Source organism: Camelus ferus, chromosome X, assembly GCF_009834535.1.
Source record: "Camelus ferus isolate YT-003-E chromosome X, BCGSAC_Cfer_1.0, whole genome shotgun sequence".
NCBI lineage: Eukaryota > Metazoa > Chordata > Mammalia > Artiodactyla > Camelidae > Camelus > Camelus ferus.
In genome coordinates, this window is record NC_045732.1 from 55,475,542 (window position 1) to 55,496,303 (window position 20,762).

General features: G+C 36.9%; 1 protein-coding gene across 1 annotated transcript in view; it reads right to left on the bottom strand.

The window, feature by feature from the left end:
• Window positions 1-20,762, bottom strand: part of CHM (CHM Rab escort protein) — a 171,708-nt gene that overhangs the window by 24,608 nt on the left and 126,338 nt on the right. The window contains exon 9 of the mRNA XM_032474684.1: window positions 6,199-6,276. Within this exon, the coding sequence (XP_032330575.1) occupies window positions 6,199-6,276 (78 nt within the window). The remainder of the gene's footprint in view (window positions 1-6,198; window positions 6,277-20,762) is intronic.

Sequence of the window (20,762 nt, forward strand, 5' to 3'; positions counted from 1 at the left end):
GATCATAAGAATCACTGAAGTCAGACAGAACATTTCTAGAGCTGAGCTTTCTAAATCGACAAATCACCACAGTTATTCAGCTCTTGGTTCAATGACATGAAGGCATAAATAGCAAAATGATGATAAGGAAGAAAACAATCAGTAAGATGAAAACTCTTTATATGGAACTTGGCCCAGAAGAGAACAAGAACATTAAAACAGGTATCCAATCTCTACAATCTTCAGAATTAATATCTCAACTCATTGCATGGTAAGGAATGTAGAAATCACATATGAAGTCATTAAAATGAAAATACATTAATTAAGGAAGTTAGAAGATTCCCAGTCATTGAAGGAAACAAAATAATTCTCCCGACTCACTATGCCCTTCCATGCTTTCTCAAACACGTTAGTTCAAATGCTACTGCTTCAATGAAACCATTCCAAAATGCCTATCACTCATTTTTCTTGGCTAAAAAGCTACTCCAATAGCTTCAAACACAAGTATAACTCCAAACCTACGGTTCTTTGTTCTAATCAATCCCAAGCTCTGTATCCATATTTTTTTTTACTGTATCCATGTTTTTTAATGGTCTATTTTCTCTTTCTTTCTGGACAGACTCCAAACCCTTTTTAAACCTAGCATGTCCCAAACTGAGTTCATCATGGCTCCTCACCTGCTTCCTGCCTTGGAATCCCAATCTCAGTTAATGGCATGACCAGCAGATGCAGTTTCCTTAGCTCAAAATCTCTCTTTCCACATCTAATCTGGTGCTGAATTTTGATTTCACCTTATAAAAATTTCTGGAAACTGGCCTCTTCTCTCCATCTCCACTGACACTGCCCTAGACTCTTAAGTCTAAAAAGACTGCTAGCGGGTTGGTGGCTCATCTGTCTGACCTAAATGCATGACATAACAACCATGTGCCAAGTACTGTCCTAAGAGGTGAAAGCTGGGGGGCGGGTAGAGTATCAGGGAATGTTCTTTGGAGGAAGTGATGTATTAGCTGCTTTCAAAGGATAAAAACCAGTTATGCAAGCAAAAAAGAAGGATATTTCCAGTGGAAGAGCAGCATTTGTAGGGGGAAAAAAGGCAAGTAAGAGAAGTTCATGGAACCACAAGCAGTTCAGTATTAACTGACAATAAAATGGAAACAGGGAGGGAAGAGAGAGAAACTAACAGAGGCAGGCAAAGGTCAGATCCCAGAGTCTCACGTCTCATGTAAGCGATGTAAATAAACAGTCTTAGATTTCACTGTAATATAAAGTCACTGAAGCTTTTTATACACAGGGAAAGAAAGAGCCAGATCTGCATACTGAACCGATCTCAATGTGTTAATTATCTCATTAATTTACTTGTTCTTCGGTGTTGCCCAGTAGACTCTAAGCTCCATGAGAACAAAGACCATGACTGCCTTGTTCTGTGCTGTGTCCCCAGTGCCTGGCACACAGACAAGTAATACTTGTTGCATGGATGACGGAACAGATGGATGGATGATGGAAGTCTTCCTTGCACGTGAATAGTGCAGAGATACAAACAAAGATACAGAATCTCTGACTTAGAAAGTAAAGAAACTCTTTCCATCACCATACTTCTTCCAGATCACTGCCAGGATTGCAAACTTAAAAGCAGCAAATCTAATCTTGTTATTCACCCACTTAAAACTACCACTGATTGTAGTCTAATTCCTTAGCATAGCACAGAAGGACTGTATTTCCACCGTGGGATTCCAAAGCATCCAATTACATTAATAACTGTTATTAGTTAACAGGTACTGTGTTCTTGCTATGTGGGTTCTATGTGCTTTATCTGTTCACTTAATACTCGTAATAATCTAATGAGATAGGTACTGTCCTATCCTGCTTTACAGATAAAGTAACTGGAGCACAGAGAGGTTAAACAACTTGTTAACGTTCACTCAGCTAGTATGTGGGGAAGCCAGGGTACAGATCCAGTTCTACAGATCCAGGTCAATCTGACTTCAGAGCCTGTACTCTTTCCTGCTGTCTCTTTGTACACAAGGGCAAGATTCATGTTTTATTCACCTGTTTACCCCCACAGATACCAGCATGTGGGTTGGTGGTGGTTAAATATCTAGAATATTATTGCTACCATTTTACAAATGGAACATACTAAAATCAGAAATGCAGTGATTTCCCCACAATGACAAATAGTATTAAGAATCAGTCACCTCATGCTTGGTCTAACATACTATTCATAAGTAATTTTCAAATATCTGAGAAAGATCCAGTTATTCCTGACATCAGGAAAAAAAGACATCTCCAAAAAATAGTAACAGCAGAAAATCTAGTAAGTGAGACAGCTGAAGTTCAGAAGGAACACTAGCTGAAGTAATTAGATTCGGACTATTGATTACAGACATATCTGGCCCAAGGTCATCCATACGCTACCCTACTATCGAATGCTACATTGCTAAACAGCCAAATCTAATTTGCAGGCGTTTTACATGGTCAGCACTGCTGTAAAGGAAAAGAAAGTTGCTCAACAAGAGCATTCAGTGTTTCCAGAAACAGTCAACAGAGGGGTTCAGTATTAGAATTTAGTAAGAGGGTAGAAAAAAGAACCACTGATACCCATGTCCTTGGAAAATTAAGAAAGCAGAGCCAATGGATAACATAGCAAATAGAGCACAGTCAATGCGGATCTCAAGAAGAGCGAATTAAACAAGAACAAAAAATAAGGTCTAGCTGAAAATAAGCATGAGTTTGGTTCCATATTCCATATTTCTTCTCTCAAAGTTTGTACAATACTTTGATGTGTAATCCACATGCTAAACTCAATGCTATGATCATTTATGCTTCTATCAGCTTTCCTCAATGAAAGGTGAAAAGAAAGGCACAAAAAAGGGCTCTCATCAGTTTTTAATCTTCATTCATTCATTTAATACAAAGCTATTGAGTATAATGGGTGACAGGAACCTGCCTTGGTTCTAGAGACAGAGTAATGAGATCCTGCCTTTTCTTATAGGGAATTTACAATCATACAAGGGGACCTGAGTTGGGCGCTGGCAGAGGGTTCTGATCTAGTCCGTAGGATCAGGAAATAAACTTAGACCTTAGACCCAAAGCATGAGTAGCTCTTAATTACACCAAAGAGGAGAGGGGATGCCAAGTACTCCATATAGTAAAGTAGGAGAGGAAAGGCCATCTAAGAGGAGACAAATGCAAACCTTTGCAGATCCCTTGATTAATATGCCAATTACACTTAAAATAAACAACTGTTTGCGTCAATCTGGATTCCTTACAAAGAAATGTATGCTGGATATGCCCAAATATAAGCTCAAGGTTTTTCCCTCAAAAAATTATCCCTCACTTTATTTTCTATTCAAGTCTTGACAGAACATCTTCTATTACTGGTAGGTCTCTCAATTATTTGACTTTGAATGGCAAAGTGATGTTTGGGAAAGATACATTGGCCTGAGTCAACTTTAATCAATGGTAATTTTAGATATTTATAGAGACTATTTGACTTGAAAGAATGGGTTTTTTTTTTTAAGAATCAAAAACATAAATTTGGTAATTATTAATGAGGATATGAATTTGCAATTTTGAAGTACTGGTTGTCTCTTAAATAAAACTTTTTCAAGATCACTTAAGTAATTTAGTAGAGTGAGAATACTGTAGATATCATGAATATTACACACAGAGGTCAAATTTTAAAAACTGTCCTACTACTAAGGAAATAAACAGCTATGGCTTGGAATAAATTTTCCAGTAAGAGAATCACACAGAGAATACACAATGGCTGTATCTTAAAGACCCAAGATGGCCAAGAAAAAGTCATTCATTGGAAAACTGAGGTTCTAGTAAAATAATAATAAATAGCAGAAGTAGACATTTTGCTATTTCATTTATATTCATTAAAGTAGACGCATACCAGTTGTTCAGACATTTTTTGAATTTCTCACTGGGACTGAAGATTACCCAATATGTGCGAATGGACTACATTTGGGCATGTAAAACATTTTAAGACAATTTATTTCTAAATGTTACAGAAAAACTTAGTACTTTCTAAGTACTTTCAATAATTCAACCAAAGAACATCATATCCAGGAGGAGACCTGAAAATTACTGCAGAGTCCATCTAACTCATCTTACAGATAAAGGAACTGGCTTTGCCCAGAGAAAAGTGACTTTTGCCCACTGTCACTCGTGGCTGTGATAAGAGTCCCAGGTCTTCTTTCATTCCAGGGATACCTGACCATTGCATGCCTTAAGAGTTGTTAGACAATAATTGTTATGTCTGAGAAGTCTTTCTATGAAGATATAAAAGAAATGAATTAAGACTGAGAGTCTCACCAGTCCATCATAGAACACAGTACCATTGGCTAAATCCTGAACTTTACCTTACAGATCACTGTTTTTCAGTGTAATCTACATTATTTTCATTTGGGGGTGTTCCTTAAAACTGCAAATTCCCTGGCTCCACTCTAAGCAGATGACCCAATTTCACTCTCCCAGGGTGAGAGATAGAAATTTGCATTTTAAACAATTTTATCTGGTGATTGATAGGCACAATAAAATCTGAAAACCCACCAAACTTTGGTCTCTAAAGGGTCGAAAGGTCTAAAGGGTCTAAACCCTTAGCCGTCAGCTATCTGTTGCAATTGAAATCTAGAGTAGGTCATAAAGAAGACTTCTTCTGTTAAGAGTCTGTAATAAAAACTAAGTCAAAGTTAAGGTAAATGTAGTCTTTAGTTCAACAAATGCTATTACTGTACTAATACATCCATTTTTTTTAAACAAACATGAGCCATGCAAATTCTTCATGTCACTAAGAGTAACATGTGGGACTGGAATGAGGCCCAAAAAAGGTAAAAGGATCTAAGTAAATAAGCACCAAACAAGCAATTCATTATCTGGCTTTCCAACATGGGAACATGCATACGTTTCAAAATGAATGCATAAGGACAAATGACTCTAAGAGTCATAAAGACAACTGTTCCTTCATGAACCTCCACAGAGCTCTTCATGCATCAATATATGAATACCCTGGGCCTTCAAGGATAGATTTTTCACTGGAGATCATCATGTTTCATTTATGTAGTACCTTTCTGTTAAAGTGCTAAAAGGAAATTATAAGCCTTTAAACCATGTGTCTATTTTATCTCATACTAGAGAGTTACTTTTCTAAAGCAAATTCACTGTCTAAATATTACATTTCTAGTTGAATTTTTTTCTCCACCATATCTCAAAATACTAGCTATTGCACTATAATGGGTCTACAAGAAGTTAACAGGCATTTTATGCCCCTTAGACTATCTGGAATTACTATAAAATGAAAAAAAAGCTTCAAATTTATGTTTTTAAGCTGCCAGTTCAAGATATTAAGGTATTTTATAACCTGAATAATACTATTTCTTTACATATTCCCTAAAAACAGTCATATAAGAGATATAGGTCAGTAGATACTTAAGAACATATAACAAAAAAGAAAAACACATAGCAATTTGAACAGCTCCTAAAACGTGATCAGTTGATCCATTTAAGTTTCAGTGTAAAACCTAGAAATCAAAGAATACTACTAACTTAGTGTAATTCAGATGAGATCTTATCTTAGTTACTAAACAATAAATCCTAGAAAAATATAATTGAAATATAAACATACACAGATAAATAGATAGTACTCAGCTTTCTTTAAAAACAGGTACTTTCTTATTTCAATCCTCAACCAGCTTGCAGGCCTGATACGGTTGTGAAAGAATTTATTCTCAGATAACAGGGCACTATAGTTTATGACAACAATCTACCTAAAAACTCATTAAAGTCTTTTCTCTTGGAGTGACATGCATTATCAGCAGAGATTAATCTGATGAGTCTTTAGGTGAGCTCCATTTTTAAAAATGCAATAACAGAGGGCTTTGTTGTCATCTGATGAAAATCAATTAGAGGAGGTAAGGCCACAAGGAAAACTAACATCACTCATCACCCACCCCCGGCAGCTGAAATGATTTGTCTTCCAAGCTTGGATGATCAGGAGCTATAGTCATATTGCAGGGAAATTAATTTAGTTTCTATATTCTGAACTCACTTTCCTTGTTCTGAAGGATCTAAACACAAATTACTTTTAATCAAGGTTGATATGTTATTAATACCAAGGAGGATCTTTGAAGAATCATTTTTTTTAAAAATCGACTTTAGTATTTTTCACCTGTGCTTGGGGTGTAAATATAGGAAGGTAACTTATATCATCCTTACTTTCCAGACTCTTTGTCCACAACAAGGCACTGTACTGAATGGCGAAGACAATAGATTCCACCGAATACCGCACACATCCTAGGAAGAGAATAGGAAAATGAGAATTAGGATTCTTGAGTTGAAAATTAAGGTAACATTATGGTCTTTCAAATATCTAACATTAATAACTGGTCCTAGAGAAAAAAAGATTTTGATCATGTGCTATTTTTTCTATCAAGGTATTAAGAATCTCTCAGAAGTAAGATTGGTAATATTTTAACACAGCAAAGGTACTACTAATAATACGATGTGGAAGCCTAGAATTGCGACCAAGCTGAAAGTGTCCCTAAACAAAGCTCAGCTATCCCCACCACCAAACCAGTTACTGATCATCTAAGATATATATATATATATATAGGCTACAAATAGCCTCAAGAGGTGATGGGTGAGACCCCCGCAGCAGAAGTGACCACAGAGAAACTTCAAGGAGAAAGTAAGCAGGGAAGACTGGAGATTTTGCTTACCATAAAAGTAAGCAAAAACTAAACTAAGAACTGAAAACTAAAGCAGTAAGCACAGGAGTTAATGCTGCAGAAGCTCTAAGGAGTTTGCCTAACTCATGAATCTAAGGGCTTGGGTTTTAATGCCCACGTAGGGAAAAGAGAGGCCTTAGGATCCAAACAAGGCAAGGAGTAGAAAATGAGATATTCTCTAATAATGTCTGGATCCTTAAAGGACTATACTTCAGTGAAAGGCTGATCTAGAGGAAAAATCCACTTACTACGAGAGAGAAAACATAAATTATTTTATCTGAAACTCTGGGTGGAGGAAGATTACACCTCTGTATTTATAACCAGTGGTCCGCCCTCACACAAGCTGGGATTTGAAATTATACAACTAGATGAGCCAATAAACCCTTAATCAATAAAACATCATGAAAAGTGGCTCTGGGTCAGTAGTATCCTTGGAAACTTGGTGGAAGCAATTGCTAAAACTTTCTGGAGCCATATGACCTCAACCCAGGCCACACGAGATTGTCATAGTTTGATGAGTTTATAATCTAAAATTATACAACAGATGAAGAAACACATCTTATCCTGAGTGAGAATTAACAAACACAATAAATCGCAGGATTAGATTCCCCCAAAACTTTATTCAGATAGTAGAGTTATCAGATAGGGATTATATGATGAGTATGCTTAAAAGGGATGAATTAAAAATACAAGATTAATGGAAGGTCCAGAAAGAAGACTGTGATAGGCTGTAAATGCCCCCACTACGGATCTTCACATCCTAATTCCTGGAACCTGTGGGTAGGTTCTCTTACACAGCACGGGGACTCTGCAGGTGCGATCACATTAAGGATCTTGAGATGGGGAGATTATCCAGGATTATCCCAGTGGGTGATATCTCATCAGAAAGTTACTTTAAAAAAAGGCAGCAGAAGGGTCAAAGTCAGAGAAGATTTGAAGATGGAAGCAGAGGTCAAAGCCACTGCTGGAAGAGGCTCACAAGCCAAGGAAGGCAGGCGGTCTTTATAAACTAGAAAAGGCAAGAAATAGATTCTCTTCTAGAGCCCCAAGAAGGAATGCAGCCCTGACTACCCATTTGAGAATTCTGACCTCCAAGACTGTAAGGTTACACACTTGTGTTGTTTTAAGCTACTAAGTTTGTGGTGATTTGTTATGGCAGCAAGAGCAAACTAATAAAAAGAACCAGAAGTATATGGATATGATCACGACAGAGGTGAAATTACGGACCAGTGGGGAAAGAATGGACCACTGCAAAAATGGTTTTGAGATAACTGCTTTACACCATATTCAGAATCAATCCCTGGTAGATGAAAGGCATAAATATAAAAGGCAAAGCTTCTAGAAGAAAATATAGGAGGATGTACATTTGAGCTCAGGGGAAAGAAATACTTTTTTGGTTTTGCTTTTTTTTGGGGGGGTAATTATGTTTTTTTGTTTGTTTGTTTACTTTAATGGAGGTACTGAGGATTGAACCCATGACCTTGTGCATGCTAAGCACAAACTCTCCCACTGAGCTATACCCTCCCCCAAAAAATATTTCTTAAAAAGATGCAAAAAGCAAAATCACAGAGAAAACATTGGAAAAAAACAGAGTACCTTAAAATTATAAACATCTGGATAACAAAAGAAAGTGAAAAGCCACAGACTAGAAAACATATGTACAAATATCTTACAAATTGTTTAAAAATATCAGTTTGGATAATAATTTGGCAGTCTAATAAGGTTGAAGACATATACTCCTACAGTGCAGCAATTCTACTCTTAGGCATAAATCTTACAAAGATTCTTTTGTATATGTGTATAGAAAAAAAGATCTGAATAAAAATATTTGTTGCTGTAGTTTTCTTAGGCAGCATAACAGAATGTTATGAGGAAGGACTCTGACTGCTTGAGTTCATATTCCAGCTATTCCATCTACTGGCTATGTGACCTTGAAAAAGGCATTTAGGCTCCCTGTATCCTATTTTCTTCATCTGTAGAATAAGAAAATAGCACTTATTTCATATAGGAGTCTCCTGAGGATTAAATGTGTTAATATTTGTAAAGAAGCTACAGAGTACCTGGCACACAGTATTACAGAAAGTATTCATTAATTAAATAATATAGATACTATTTGATATATATCACATGCAACCCAAATATCCATCAAGAGAATGAACAGAAGAAAATGTGGCATATTCATATGTGTAATAAAGAATTTAACCCGGTCCACAAAGATGTCTGTCCTTTGTCTGTGGCTTCTGGGAGATGATCTCTAAGCCCTTGGAATGCCAAGTCTACAAGAAGTGTCCTTGTTTGTCTGTGTGGCCTTGGGTCACCAGGCAGTCTAACAATATGATTTGAGGTTAGGGCTGGCCATACAAGAGTCTTAAGGTAGGAATTAGCCATGCCAGAAAGACCGAAGTGTGATTTAGGGTGGAGGCGCTGGGTCATGTGGTATCAGTCAACCTCTGGTGTGGCTGGAGACTGAGATCAGCCCCATGGCCAAATCAGTCATGCCTGAGCAATGGAGTGAGCTTCACTGGTTAGCCATCTCAGTGCGCACTGCCATTCATCAGTGCCAGGAGAGAAACGCTGTCCTGACTCCGTGGGGAGAGGACAAGTGAAAGCTCCACATTTGGAACGCCCTGTATTCTATCCCTTCTTCCCTTGACCGATCTCAATCTACACTGATTCCCTGTAATAAAGCATAAGTGTGAGTGTAACAGCTTTGAGTGAGTCCTGGGAGTCCTTTGAGTGAACTATCAAAACTGAGGGTGGTTTTGGGAATCCCCAAACTTGCAGTTTGTGTCAAAAGTGTGGGCAAAGACAAGGAAACAACCTAAATGTCCGTTAACAGATGACTGGTTAAAGAAATTGTGGTATGATTATACAATGGAATATGATTCAGTCATAAAAAAATAATGAAATAATGTCATTTGCAGCAACATGGAAGGACCTGGAGATCATCATTCTAAATGAAATAAGCCATAAGGAGAAAGAAAAATTCCATGTGGTATGACTTATATGTGGAATCTAAAAAGACAAATGAATTTATTCACAAAACATAAATAGACTCACAGACATGGAAAACAAACTTACAGTTATGGGGAGGGGAAAGTGGGTGGGAAGGGATAAATTGGGAGTTCAACATTTGCAGACACTAATTACTATATATAAAATAGATAAACATGTTTCTTCTGTATAGCACAGGGAACTATATTCAATATCTAGTAATCTATAAGAAAAAGAATATGAAAATGAATATATATATGACTGAAACATTATGTTGTACACCAGATACTGATGCAACATTGTAAACTGAATATACGTCAATTAAAAAAAAAGAAAAAAAAAAGAAGTGTGAGCAGTCGTGGGGGGACTGCATCCTTTAACCATACAGTTGGCTTAATCTCTCACATTGTACTATGGAATGCTATAAGCCATTTAAATGAATGAACTGACTATCAACATGGATAAATGACCAAAAAAACCCCATAAATATTGAGCAATAATAGCAAGTTGGGGAAGAGTATGTCCAAAGTGACATCATTTATAAATGAAAAGTTTCAAAACTTTATATGCAAACTAGTACTATATATCATTTATGGATACATATATATGCAGTAAAAGTACACAAACATTTAAAGGAATTATAGCCACCAAATTCAGGAAAATAGTTATCTCTGGGAAGGGAAAGAGTGAAGTTACACTGAAGATTTCAACTGCTCAGTTCAGTTTTTTTAAAAAACATATTTAGAGCAAATATGGCAAAATGTTAAGATTTGGCAAAACTGTTAGTGGTCACATGGGTGGTCTTTATTCTATTCTCTGTTCTTTCTGAAACATCCTTAAAGTATTTCATAATTAGATTATAAGGAAAAATATAAATCAGTGGTAGAGATAAGCGGCTTTCTCTAAATATGGCGTAAGATTCCTACCATCTTTGTAAATTTAATCATTTTAGTAGCTATGATCAAGCTAATTAGGTTAGGTAATAATTCCTTCTGGTATAGAACAACAAGGAAATTAGGGTTTATTTCCACTGAGAAATTTAGAATAATATAAGAAATGACAAGCAAGCAAAATTTCACGTGTCTGGAAATCCTTTTGACTATAAATTTCACCCAGAACATCAGCTACAACATATTCTCCCTTCTTGCTAATCTTGTTCACCAGTCACATATCAAATTATGGAACAATATTTATTAATTATGCTGGTACACCTGGTACTATTTGAGACATTGCATTCAACAGAGTGAAAAGAGGATTAGAAGGATTTCTAACCTTTCTGTAGGACTGTTTAGCTACATTTCTCAAGTGGCATTCTGCCTCCTATTGTTAGTAATGGAATACTACTGAAACAGTGAAACTGATGTGACTGAGACAAACAGTCCCACTTTCACCATCAATTTCCCATTGATACTGGCACATGAAATATTGCTGGCTCACTAAAAATAAACAAGCTGAATTAGGTTAAGGCCCCAAAACAGACAAGCAAGTTAAAAGTCTGAACCACATAATTAGCATTCTCACTTGCCCAGGGATATCTTTTTGTCATGTGAGTTGCTCCACCAGTGTTTGTAACTTTCATGTAAGCAGCTATAGATGAGCTGTTACCAACTTCAGTCACATTGTTCTGTGTTTACACACACACACACACACACACACACACACACACACACACACGCATCAACTCCCCTTTTGGGGAAAAACAATTTTTAGGTATCTTCCCAGATTCCAAGAAAAGCAAGGGCATCAAGTTCAGAATTAGTCAGAGAGTGTATGAGGTTAAAAAAATCATAAAACATGTTATAGGCTATTACAGTATTATCAAAAGCGTAAGAAATCCACTTAGCTAAAATTAAAGGTAATTTTCTACAAAGATCTCCTTTCATTATATATCACACTTGTTATGAAAACATTGCTACTTTAGTATATAATATTATCAAGTATCTTTTTGTTTGAAAACTAATTTCTATGACATGTTTATGGTAAATGGGGCCTTTGAAAAAATATAAAGTGCAATAGAGGCATCTATAATATTTTAGTAAGCCATCAAAAAACCACCTAGTTTACAAAAACATGATTTATTAACAGTGGGCATATACTATATAGAAGAAACATAAGAATGTAAAGAATGTTAACAACTAGTTTTGAGACAGGAGGGAAGGGGGCAGAGCACAACCATTAGAAGAATTACATAGCTGCTGAAGAAAGGACATACACTGGTTAGAATCAGCTTGGCCCAAGATGGCAGAAGATTCGCCTTCCAGTAGACCTTGGGTCTCATCATAGGCTCATTATAATACATTAGCTGCTAAATGACACACCCACAAGCACCATGACAGTTCCCAGGCTGACCATAAAAGGCCAAAAAGTGGGCAGGGGCTCAATTCCTGGAAATTCCCACCTCTTCCCCAAAACAGCTGGAATAATCCTCCCACTTGTTAGCATATCAAATTACTTAGCCCATAAAAACTAAACACCCCCAACACCCTAGGGCCACTCTCCCTTCTGAGACAGACCTCATTCTGTCTATGCAATGTATATTCCTCTATTTAAACTTGCTTTCACTTTACTATGGCTCACTCTGAAATTCTTTGCAAGACAAGAACCTACTCTCCAGTAACAGTCTGAGAGAATGATGGTGAATATTACAGAGGAAGAAGTCCAATAATGAGACACTGTCACAATAATTCAACAAATTTTCCCTTAATTTTAAATGAGAACATAGGCGGTATTTTTGTGCTCTTGGAAAAAAAGATGACTTGATATCTACATATAAATTTCTGTAACTGCCAAAGCGGACAGCTGTACACGTATGTTTTTCATACTGCTTGTCTTTAGCTTTTTCCCTCATACTAGTCTTGCCTGTTAGGGGAGATATGTGTTGCTCATAATGGTGGCATTTATTCTCTGTCACCTCTGTATTTTCATCACGTACCTCATGCTCAAATGACGAAAATCAGTGTTTTGTAAAAAGTGCTGGGCAAAATGAGGGGGTTGATGAAGACTCCTCTGTGTGATAATCTTATCAATCATTTTTACACTTGGTCTTTAAAAAAATTTTTTTGTGGTTAGAGGGGTGCTACACAGTGACAATGAGCCATTGAAGAAATCTTTTATGAGTGGGTAACAAGCAAAATAAACAGCAAGCAGTTCTTTTTTGTACTGTTTTTTAATGGAGGTACTGGGGATTGAACCAAGGACCTCGTGCATGCTAACCCTGTACTCTACCACTGAATAACCCCCACCTCTCCAACAAGTAATTCTTGAGAGCTGCATTCAAAACTCAAATAGCAGTCATTTACATGAGAAGTGGGGAATTACAAGAGAAATGAGAAAATAACTATTGGTTATGCAATAGTCTTTGGGGCACACAGCCAATAACAAGAACAATACAAATAATCATTATGGCTCGCGTTGAATGCTTATTACATGCTAGAAGCTTTACATGTATTAACACACTGCCCCCTACAGCTCTATGGGAGAGTTTTACAGATTTGGAGACTGAGGCAAGGAAAGGAGAGGTCAAGTGACTTGCTCAAGGTCATTTAGTAAATGGTATTGCTGAATGAAAACTCAGGTGATCTGGTCCCAGTGGCTTCTCTGATAACCATCATACAACCTGCCTCACTGTCAGTACCATCCTTTTTGACATTATGAAGGAAAGCAACATGGTGTCAAGAGAGTAAAAGTTACTCTCAGAGTTGTTCTAATTCCTGACAACTCGCAAAGATCATTACAGAGAGTGAAATAATTCCTCAATTTCTCCATCTTATTGGCTCCCTGAAAGTATATGTTTATTCTCTATCTGTACATGTTAAGTGGATTATTGTGACTTCATTTTAGACAGAATATAAGCTCAGAGTTAGAATAACCATGGGAGTACTCATCTAGTACCTAGAAAATTAGGAATACGCTGCAATTCACGTTTTAAAAAGTGATTTATAAAGTATATATTGGTAAGATAGAGATTTTTAAATAGAGAAAGTGCTGTTAGTAGAAGGGAAACACTGCACCATTAATTTTTTTGAAGGTAATAAGGCGCTACAAGATACACGTTTTCCTCCAGTGCATTAAATGGCAGCCTAGTGATCCAAGGGTTTACACATCTTTAATGATGGACAATTAAGCTACCAAACATAGTGAACACTGATGGCTGAGATGTCAGTCAGGTCCCAGATTTGGTACAGTTCATATCAGCCATCTTGGAACCTAACATGATGCCTGGCAAGATAGCTCTGTACATCTACCTTCTAGACTGTACTATGGGGCCTAGACGCAAGGAAGTATAAGTTTTATGGAACTTACTTAAAAAAAATCTACTACTGTACTAAATACAGTAGGTAATACTACCCAAAAACAAAAGCCACTACAGAAATATATTTGAAACACTTTATCAAATACCATTAAAAATAAACCCAACAAAAAAGGTCTGTTACAAGAGAATACGGAGTGACCATTGGTCATCATCACTGTGCTTTTTAGTGACTCGCCAGCTTAAACTGTACTGATACAGCAGAAGTTCCAATCAACAGTAATTCAGCAAGTCTGAGTTTTGTGAAAGACAATAAAACTTCAGTGATTGCATCTATCTCTACAAAGTTCAGCTGTTGTTACTTATTTTTAACTGCATTCAGACATACATTTATCAGAGCATGACATTTAAAATAACACACTGAGTTTTCTATCATGTTTACCCAGTGCCTGCTGGTCTGAAAATTCTGTCTGGGAAGGCTTATGTGTATACGTGTTTATTTTTTCAATACTTAAATACACACACACACACACACACACACACACACACAGGGGGTCCCAAACGTCTTAGTGCTGTTGACAAACACACTTTAAATATATATTATATAGAATATAGCATGGTTATGGGTTACATACCTATATTGAATATTCCTACTACTACATCATTGTTTATTGGTTACATATTTTATTATTTAGCAGAGTTTTTACTTAAAACTTATACTATCTTTTTTTTCTTTCTTCTTTCCTACTTTCTTCTTGCAGGAAGTAGGGGGAAGGAGAATGACTGTATACTGGGTGTCAGAAATGAATGATGCATTTTTGCTATAGTTGGTCTGTCTCCTGGGGATAGAAAACTGGGTAGCATTTAAGTCACAGCATCATCTCCCCCCTCCACCCACTATCCCCTCAACAACTCAAGCCACTGTCATTCAATTCAGCATAGACTTCCTACTGGCCCAGAACTGAATGCTTTCTTAAGAGCAAAAGCTACACAATAGGTAATGATTCCTGCAGCCTCAGTAAACAGTTACATTCATAAGAATCCCAAGCCAGGCCTCATCCCTTGCTGTAAGTTCTTGGGATTCATGACAATGAAGTTTTAGACTATGCAGCAAGACCATCAAAAGAGAAAGGAAAATAAAAAACAAAACCAAAAAAATCCTCAGATGAATGCTCCATTACAACATGGTCTCATTCCAGCGATCCAGTATGACCTAAATGGCAAAGCCCTATCTGATATTGGTCGTGGTGACAGAACCCGAGGGAACCTGTTTGGTAAGCAGTGATCACTGAAACTGAAAGGTCACTAAAAGTCAAATGTATAGTCTCAGTTGTGACATACAAACTGCACAGAGATCAACAGATCATCTGGTAAAGGTGGTTGTGAAATCCATGTGGATGGTCTGTCTCAGGAGTCAGACTGCCTAGGCACCTATCCGGATTCCCCTACTCACTGGCCATGTGACTATCCTTCAGTTCTCAAGACTCTAAAATGGGGATAATAATACCGATCACATAGGGTTGTTGCATGGATTAAATGAGTTAATGGACGTGAAGTGCTATTCTGTGCCTGGTACATCATAAACATTAAATGAATTGTAGCTTTTGTTAGCTCTCACTTTCTATAGCAAAGGAGACAATGATTACAGACTGTATCACTCATGAGGGGTTTGTAGGCTAAATTGCTGTTAAGGACTATGAACATCTGCCTTCAGGTGTTCAAGCCCTGTAGCTTCTTCAACACAATTTAAGCAACTTAGGTACCTGGTCAATTCAACTACCTTCCATGGAGGAAACTGTGCCAGTTCTAAGAGAACTGCTAATGCCGATAAGCACTGAGATTTACTTCTTCATTACCAAATATTTATGAAACTAGGCCTACTGTGTACCAGATGCAGCGCTGCATAGTAGGGATATAAAAGTAAACAAGACAAATGCTGTACCTGCTGACATATAACTTATGTAGCGCATGAGAGAGACAATAAACAAGAAATAAAATAACTAGATAGTGCTATGTGCCCTGAAACAATAAAGGAGGAATAAGGATGTCAGGATGATGCAGGGGTCTGAACGTTAGACAACAATTATCAGGGAGTGCCTCTTAGAGGAAATGATATTAGAATTGAGACCTAAGTGACCAGAAGAAATTAACCATGTGAAGATCTGGAGGAAGAACACACTCAGCAAAAGAAACAGCAAATTTGAAAACTTTGGAAGTGCAAACTCGATCGCTGTATTTGAGAAAGAGAGAGCGCCAGTGGGGCTGGAACATGATGAATAGGAAGAAATATAGTGTGAAATGGGATCACAAATATAGTCAGGGGCTTGATCATGCCAGGTTTCAAAGGCCAAAATGAAGACTTCGAAATTAGGAGTTTGGGATTAACATATACATACTACTATATATAAAATAGGTAAACAACAAGGACCTGCTGTATAGCATGGGGAACTATATTCAATATCTTATAGTTAACCTATAATGAAAAAGAATCTGAAAGAGAATATATATGTATAACTAATCACTTTGCTATATACCTGAAATTACCTGAAATTAACACACTGTAAATCAACTAGACTTTGATAAAAAATGTATTTTAAAAATCAAAAATTTAAATAATTTAAACAAATATAGTGATAGTAAAATTTTTAAGACTTTGACAACTATAATAAAAATATATATTTTAAAAATTAAAAACTTAAATAAATAATTTATACAAATAAATTATATATAGTTATAGTAAAAAAATTTTCTTAAAGACTTTGAATTTTATTCTAAGTATGATGAGAAGCCACCAGAAGGTTCTGAGCAGGGCAGTGACATAATAAGATTTTTTTTTTTTTTAAATGAGCCTGGGTGCTGTCTGGAGAATTGTCATGAGGGCAAGAGGGAAAAAGAGCAGGCCAGTTATGTCCAGGGTAGACCAGTGAGAGATGATGATGATGTGAAGCAGGGTCATGGCAATGGAGGTAAGGTGGAGAGACTGGGAGTATATTTGAGATGTAATGCTGACAAGAACTGCTGATGGACTAGAGGCAGCAGCGAGATGTCCTCCTGAAGACAAGCTTAAGGTAACTCACATATTCATGAGAGCAGCCTCCCCTCTGAAGTGTGTAACAACTAAATGCAACTACTCGAGTCTGATACAGTCTTCCAGTATGGGCAGCGCTATGAATGGCTTCTGCAAAAACCCTCCTCCTTCACTGGGGTTTGGTCATTAGAGTCAGCTAATTGTTACTAACCTCGACAACCACTACTTCCAGACCATTCATCAAAATTATGACTTAATACTCTGGGTACCAATCTCTACATAGTAAGGCACAACAGATTAGTTTCTGTGCTTTCAAGGAATTACCATGGTTCTGGAAGGGCATAGCATTGTTGATAATTCAAGAAATTATATGGTACAAGTATCTGAGTCCAATGGGTCTTTTGATGTAAATTTCACACTCAGTGAAAAGGTTGTGAGCAGACAGATTGTCCGTTAGGCATTGCTGTCACTCTAGGAAGGCATTATCATCATGCTTAACTTAGAAAAAGCTGTCAAAAAGCAATACATAGCCTTCAGAAAACTCACTCCCAGAAACTGCCTCTATTTTATAGATCTTAGCCATATATCTAGCTTCCTCTGTTCTTGGTGACATTCTGTAGATGATATATTCTTTTTTTTTTTCTTCCAGCTTTTCCAGCTGTCCTTAAATTTAACCTTCTATAGGAAAAGTCACAATAAAACTATGTATTGGATGACAGAAACAGATCTGTGTTAATAACTACACCAGGGGCCCAGAATAAATTAGCATAAATTAAAGAATACAAGTCATCATTCAATTTTAAAAAAATAAAGTCTTTCAAAAATATTGGGGGTCAATTTATATGCCTGGGTTGCAACCTAGGTTCTGTATCTATAGTTCTTGGGAAAAATGGTTTGTATAATAAGAGCCAGAATCACTGTGCCTAGTCAATGATTCTTCAGTATAGCCTATCACAATGACATCAACAGAGATTTTGATGGGAAAGCACTGATGTTTTCTGACTACTCTTTAAACATATTACAATTTAAACTAAGTTCTTAATAAAACTGCACTTTTCAGCCTGAACACTCAGGCTAACAGCCTCACGTTTCTTATTTGCCACATACCTGTTAAAGTAAATTCATTTAAAAAGAGACCTTTCAAATTCCAAAGAAAAGCTCTTTGTTTAAACTTTCGGGATGTCGCAAACAAGTCCAGAGTATACCCACTTAGGCTCTCCGTGAAGTTTCTTTTGATTAATCTCCTTCCTTAGACTCTTTCTCTGCTGTGATATTCTGTACATCATGTATTCATTTCTTATTTGAATAATCCTGATTCAAATCCTGAATCCATTTTGCTGCCTAGTCTTCAAAACTCCAATTGTATAAATAGCACAAAGAAAGAGGTATCAATTTTGAATCAGGACAATAATATACTCTTTTATTCTGAATGCCCTTCATGACTATGTCAGTATTATGTATGTCTTTCTAAATATAGACATAAGAATACCCAGAGCAAGTATCCTCAGAGATTCCCTACATAATGACTCCTGATCACTTTTTCTTTCTTTCTTTAACTGAAGTATAGTCAGTTTACAATGTTGTGTCAATTTCTGGTGCACAGCATAATAGTTCAGTCATACATATATACATATACATACATATATTCGTTTCCATATTCTTTTCCTTTATAAGTTACTACAAGATACTGAACATAGTTCCCTGTGCTATACAGTAGAAACTTGTTTATCTATTTTATATATAGTAGTTAATATCTGCAAATCTCGAACTCCCAATTTATCCCTTCCCACCCTCTTTTCCCTCTGGTAACCATAAGTTTGTTTTCCATGCCTGTGAGTCTGTTTCTGTTTTGTAAATAAGTTCATTTGTGTCCCCCACCGCCATTTTTTTTTAGATTCCACATATAAGTGACATCATATGGTATTTTTCTTTCTCGTTCTGGCTTACTTCACTTAATATGATGATATCTAGGTCCATCCATGTTGCTGCAAATGGCATTATTTTATTCTTTTTTATGGCTGAATGCCAATCCTGTTCAGTAGGTTGAAAAACATGTACAGAGCCATCTTCCTGGAGACAGTCACTCATGCCATTTTCCTGCCTTCTCACATTGCCTTGTGAAACAGCCCTTCAGCTAATACTCTTCAGCTTAGTATTTTACTATCCACAAGCTCTCAGTGTCAACTCTAAATTAGGAAGCAGCTGAGAGAGTTACTAGGCTTACTTGCCAATCATTTATAAAAATGTTTAAAAAAAACTGAACATTGATTCCTGGGAGAGCCTACTGTAAAAATCTCCCCAGGCAATTGAGATCTCATTTAAGCCACCCGTTGTTTCCTTCCTGGTTTAAACTAGATCTCTACGCATGACTAAACATTATCCCCAACCCCATGGTGAGAGGACATTTTTTAAAGCAGTCTTTGGTCAAAAGTCTTATCAAAGGCTTTTTGAAAGTCTCAGTGTTCACTGGCTCCCCCTTGTTCACACCTTATTTACACCCCTCTCAAAGAACCCTGTTAGATGCTGAAGTATAATTACCTCACAAAAACCATGTTCTTTTCTCCTGTGGGTTATATGTTCAGTAACTTCACCCTTTCCTATTTATTACAAAATTGACTCCTGGGTCAAATAGTCTTATTCCTCTGTGGTTCCTGGGCTTCTTTAAACTGCTCACTCGCTACACCTTCTTCATACCCCAAAGCCATTGATTCTTTAATCGACCCTCCCAAACTGAACCACTGCTCAAGACTGTCACATTTCAAACTGAGATGTTTCACACACAAAAGTGATCCAAGCCTCTGCGATCCCAGGTACTTTTACTTGTTTGTCCCCTTTGTTGGCACGTATCAATTCATCTAGTAAAGTAAAACAAAGGACAGTCACTTGTGTTAGGCAAGTCCCAGGAAAAGGTCTGCAAGCCTTCTCGGTTCAAAAGTTAATGGTACTAGCCTGGAACCTGAAGGTAGAGCTGTCATCCAGGATTCACCTTGGGCTGTGTATGAGACTGAAATTGCTCAAATCAACCAACTATAACCCGCACTGCACTGATCTGCAGTAGCTGCAAATGTTGAAGTCACAGATTTAGCCTTCTGTTAAGCATGTGACACAAATGACGTTATTAAGTGTAACAACTAAAGAAAAACTGAAGATAATGTTAGGTGGTAGAGACTAAGAGTATTATAAGGGAGTTCAGAAAAGAAAGAGGTCAATGTATTAGAGGGGAAGGAGTTACAGGATGTTAAAACTTGAGGAAACCTTTAAAACAGCTAGACCAGCACAGGGAACTATATTCAATATCTTGTAATAACCCTTAATGCAAAAGAATATGAAAACAAATATATGTATGTATATGCATGACTGGGATGTTATGCTGTACACCAGAAATTGACATATTGTAACTGACTATACTTCGATTAAAAAAAAATTCTACATAAGGAAAAACAACCCAGCTAAACCAATTTGCCTGTTATAGAAAATGAGAGCAGTTCAACTACTTGCCTAAAAGCACACAGCTTCCTGCAGCCAGAAGTAGTAGAAGATCTGAATATCTGAAGCCTTTAATGGGAACACATTAGGCTACTAGGGGCGGTGCAGTGTCTAAAAGGTGAGAAAATATAAGAAAATGCAGAAAGGTGAGAATGTATAGAGATACCTGAATAACTGAATGGATGGACAAATTGGGTAATGACAGGAAGGAGCTGAAGGACAAAATGATTATGGAAGGGGGTTTAAAGGGAGGTAGAAGCATTTGGATCTGATGTGACCAACAACAGAATGCCAT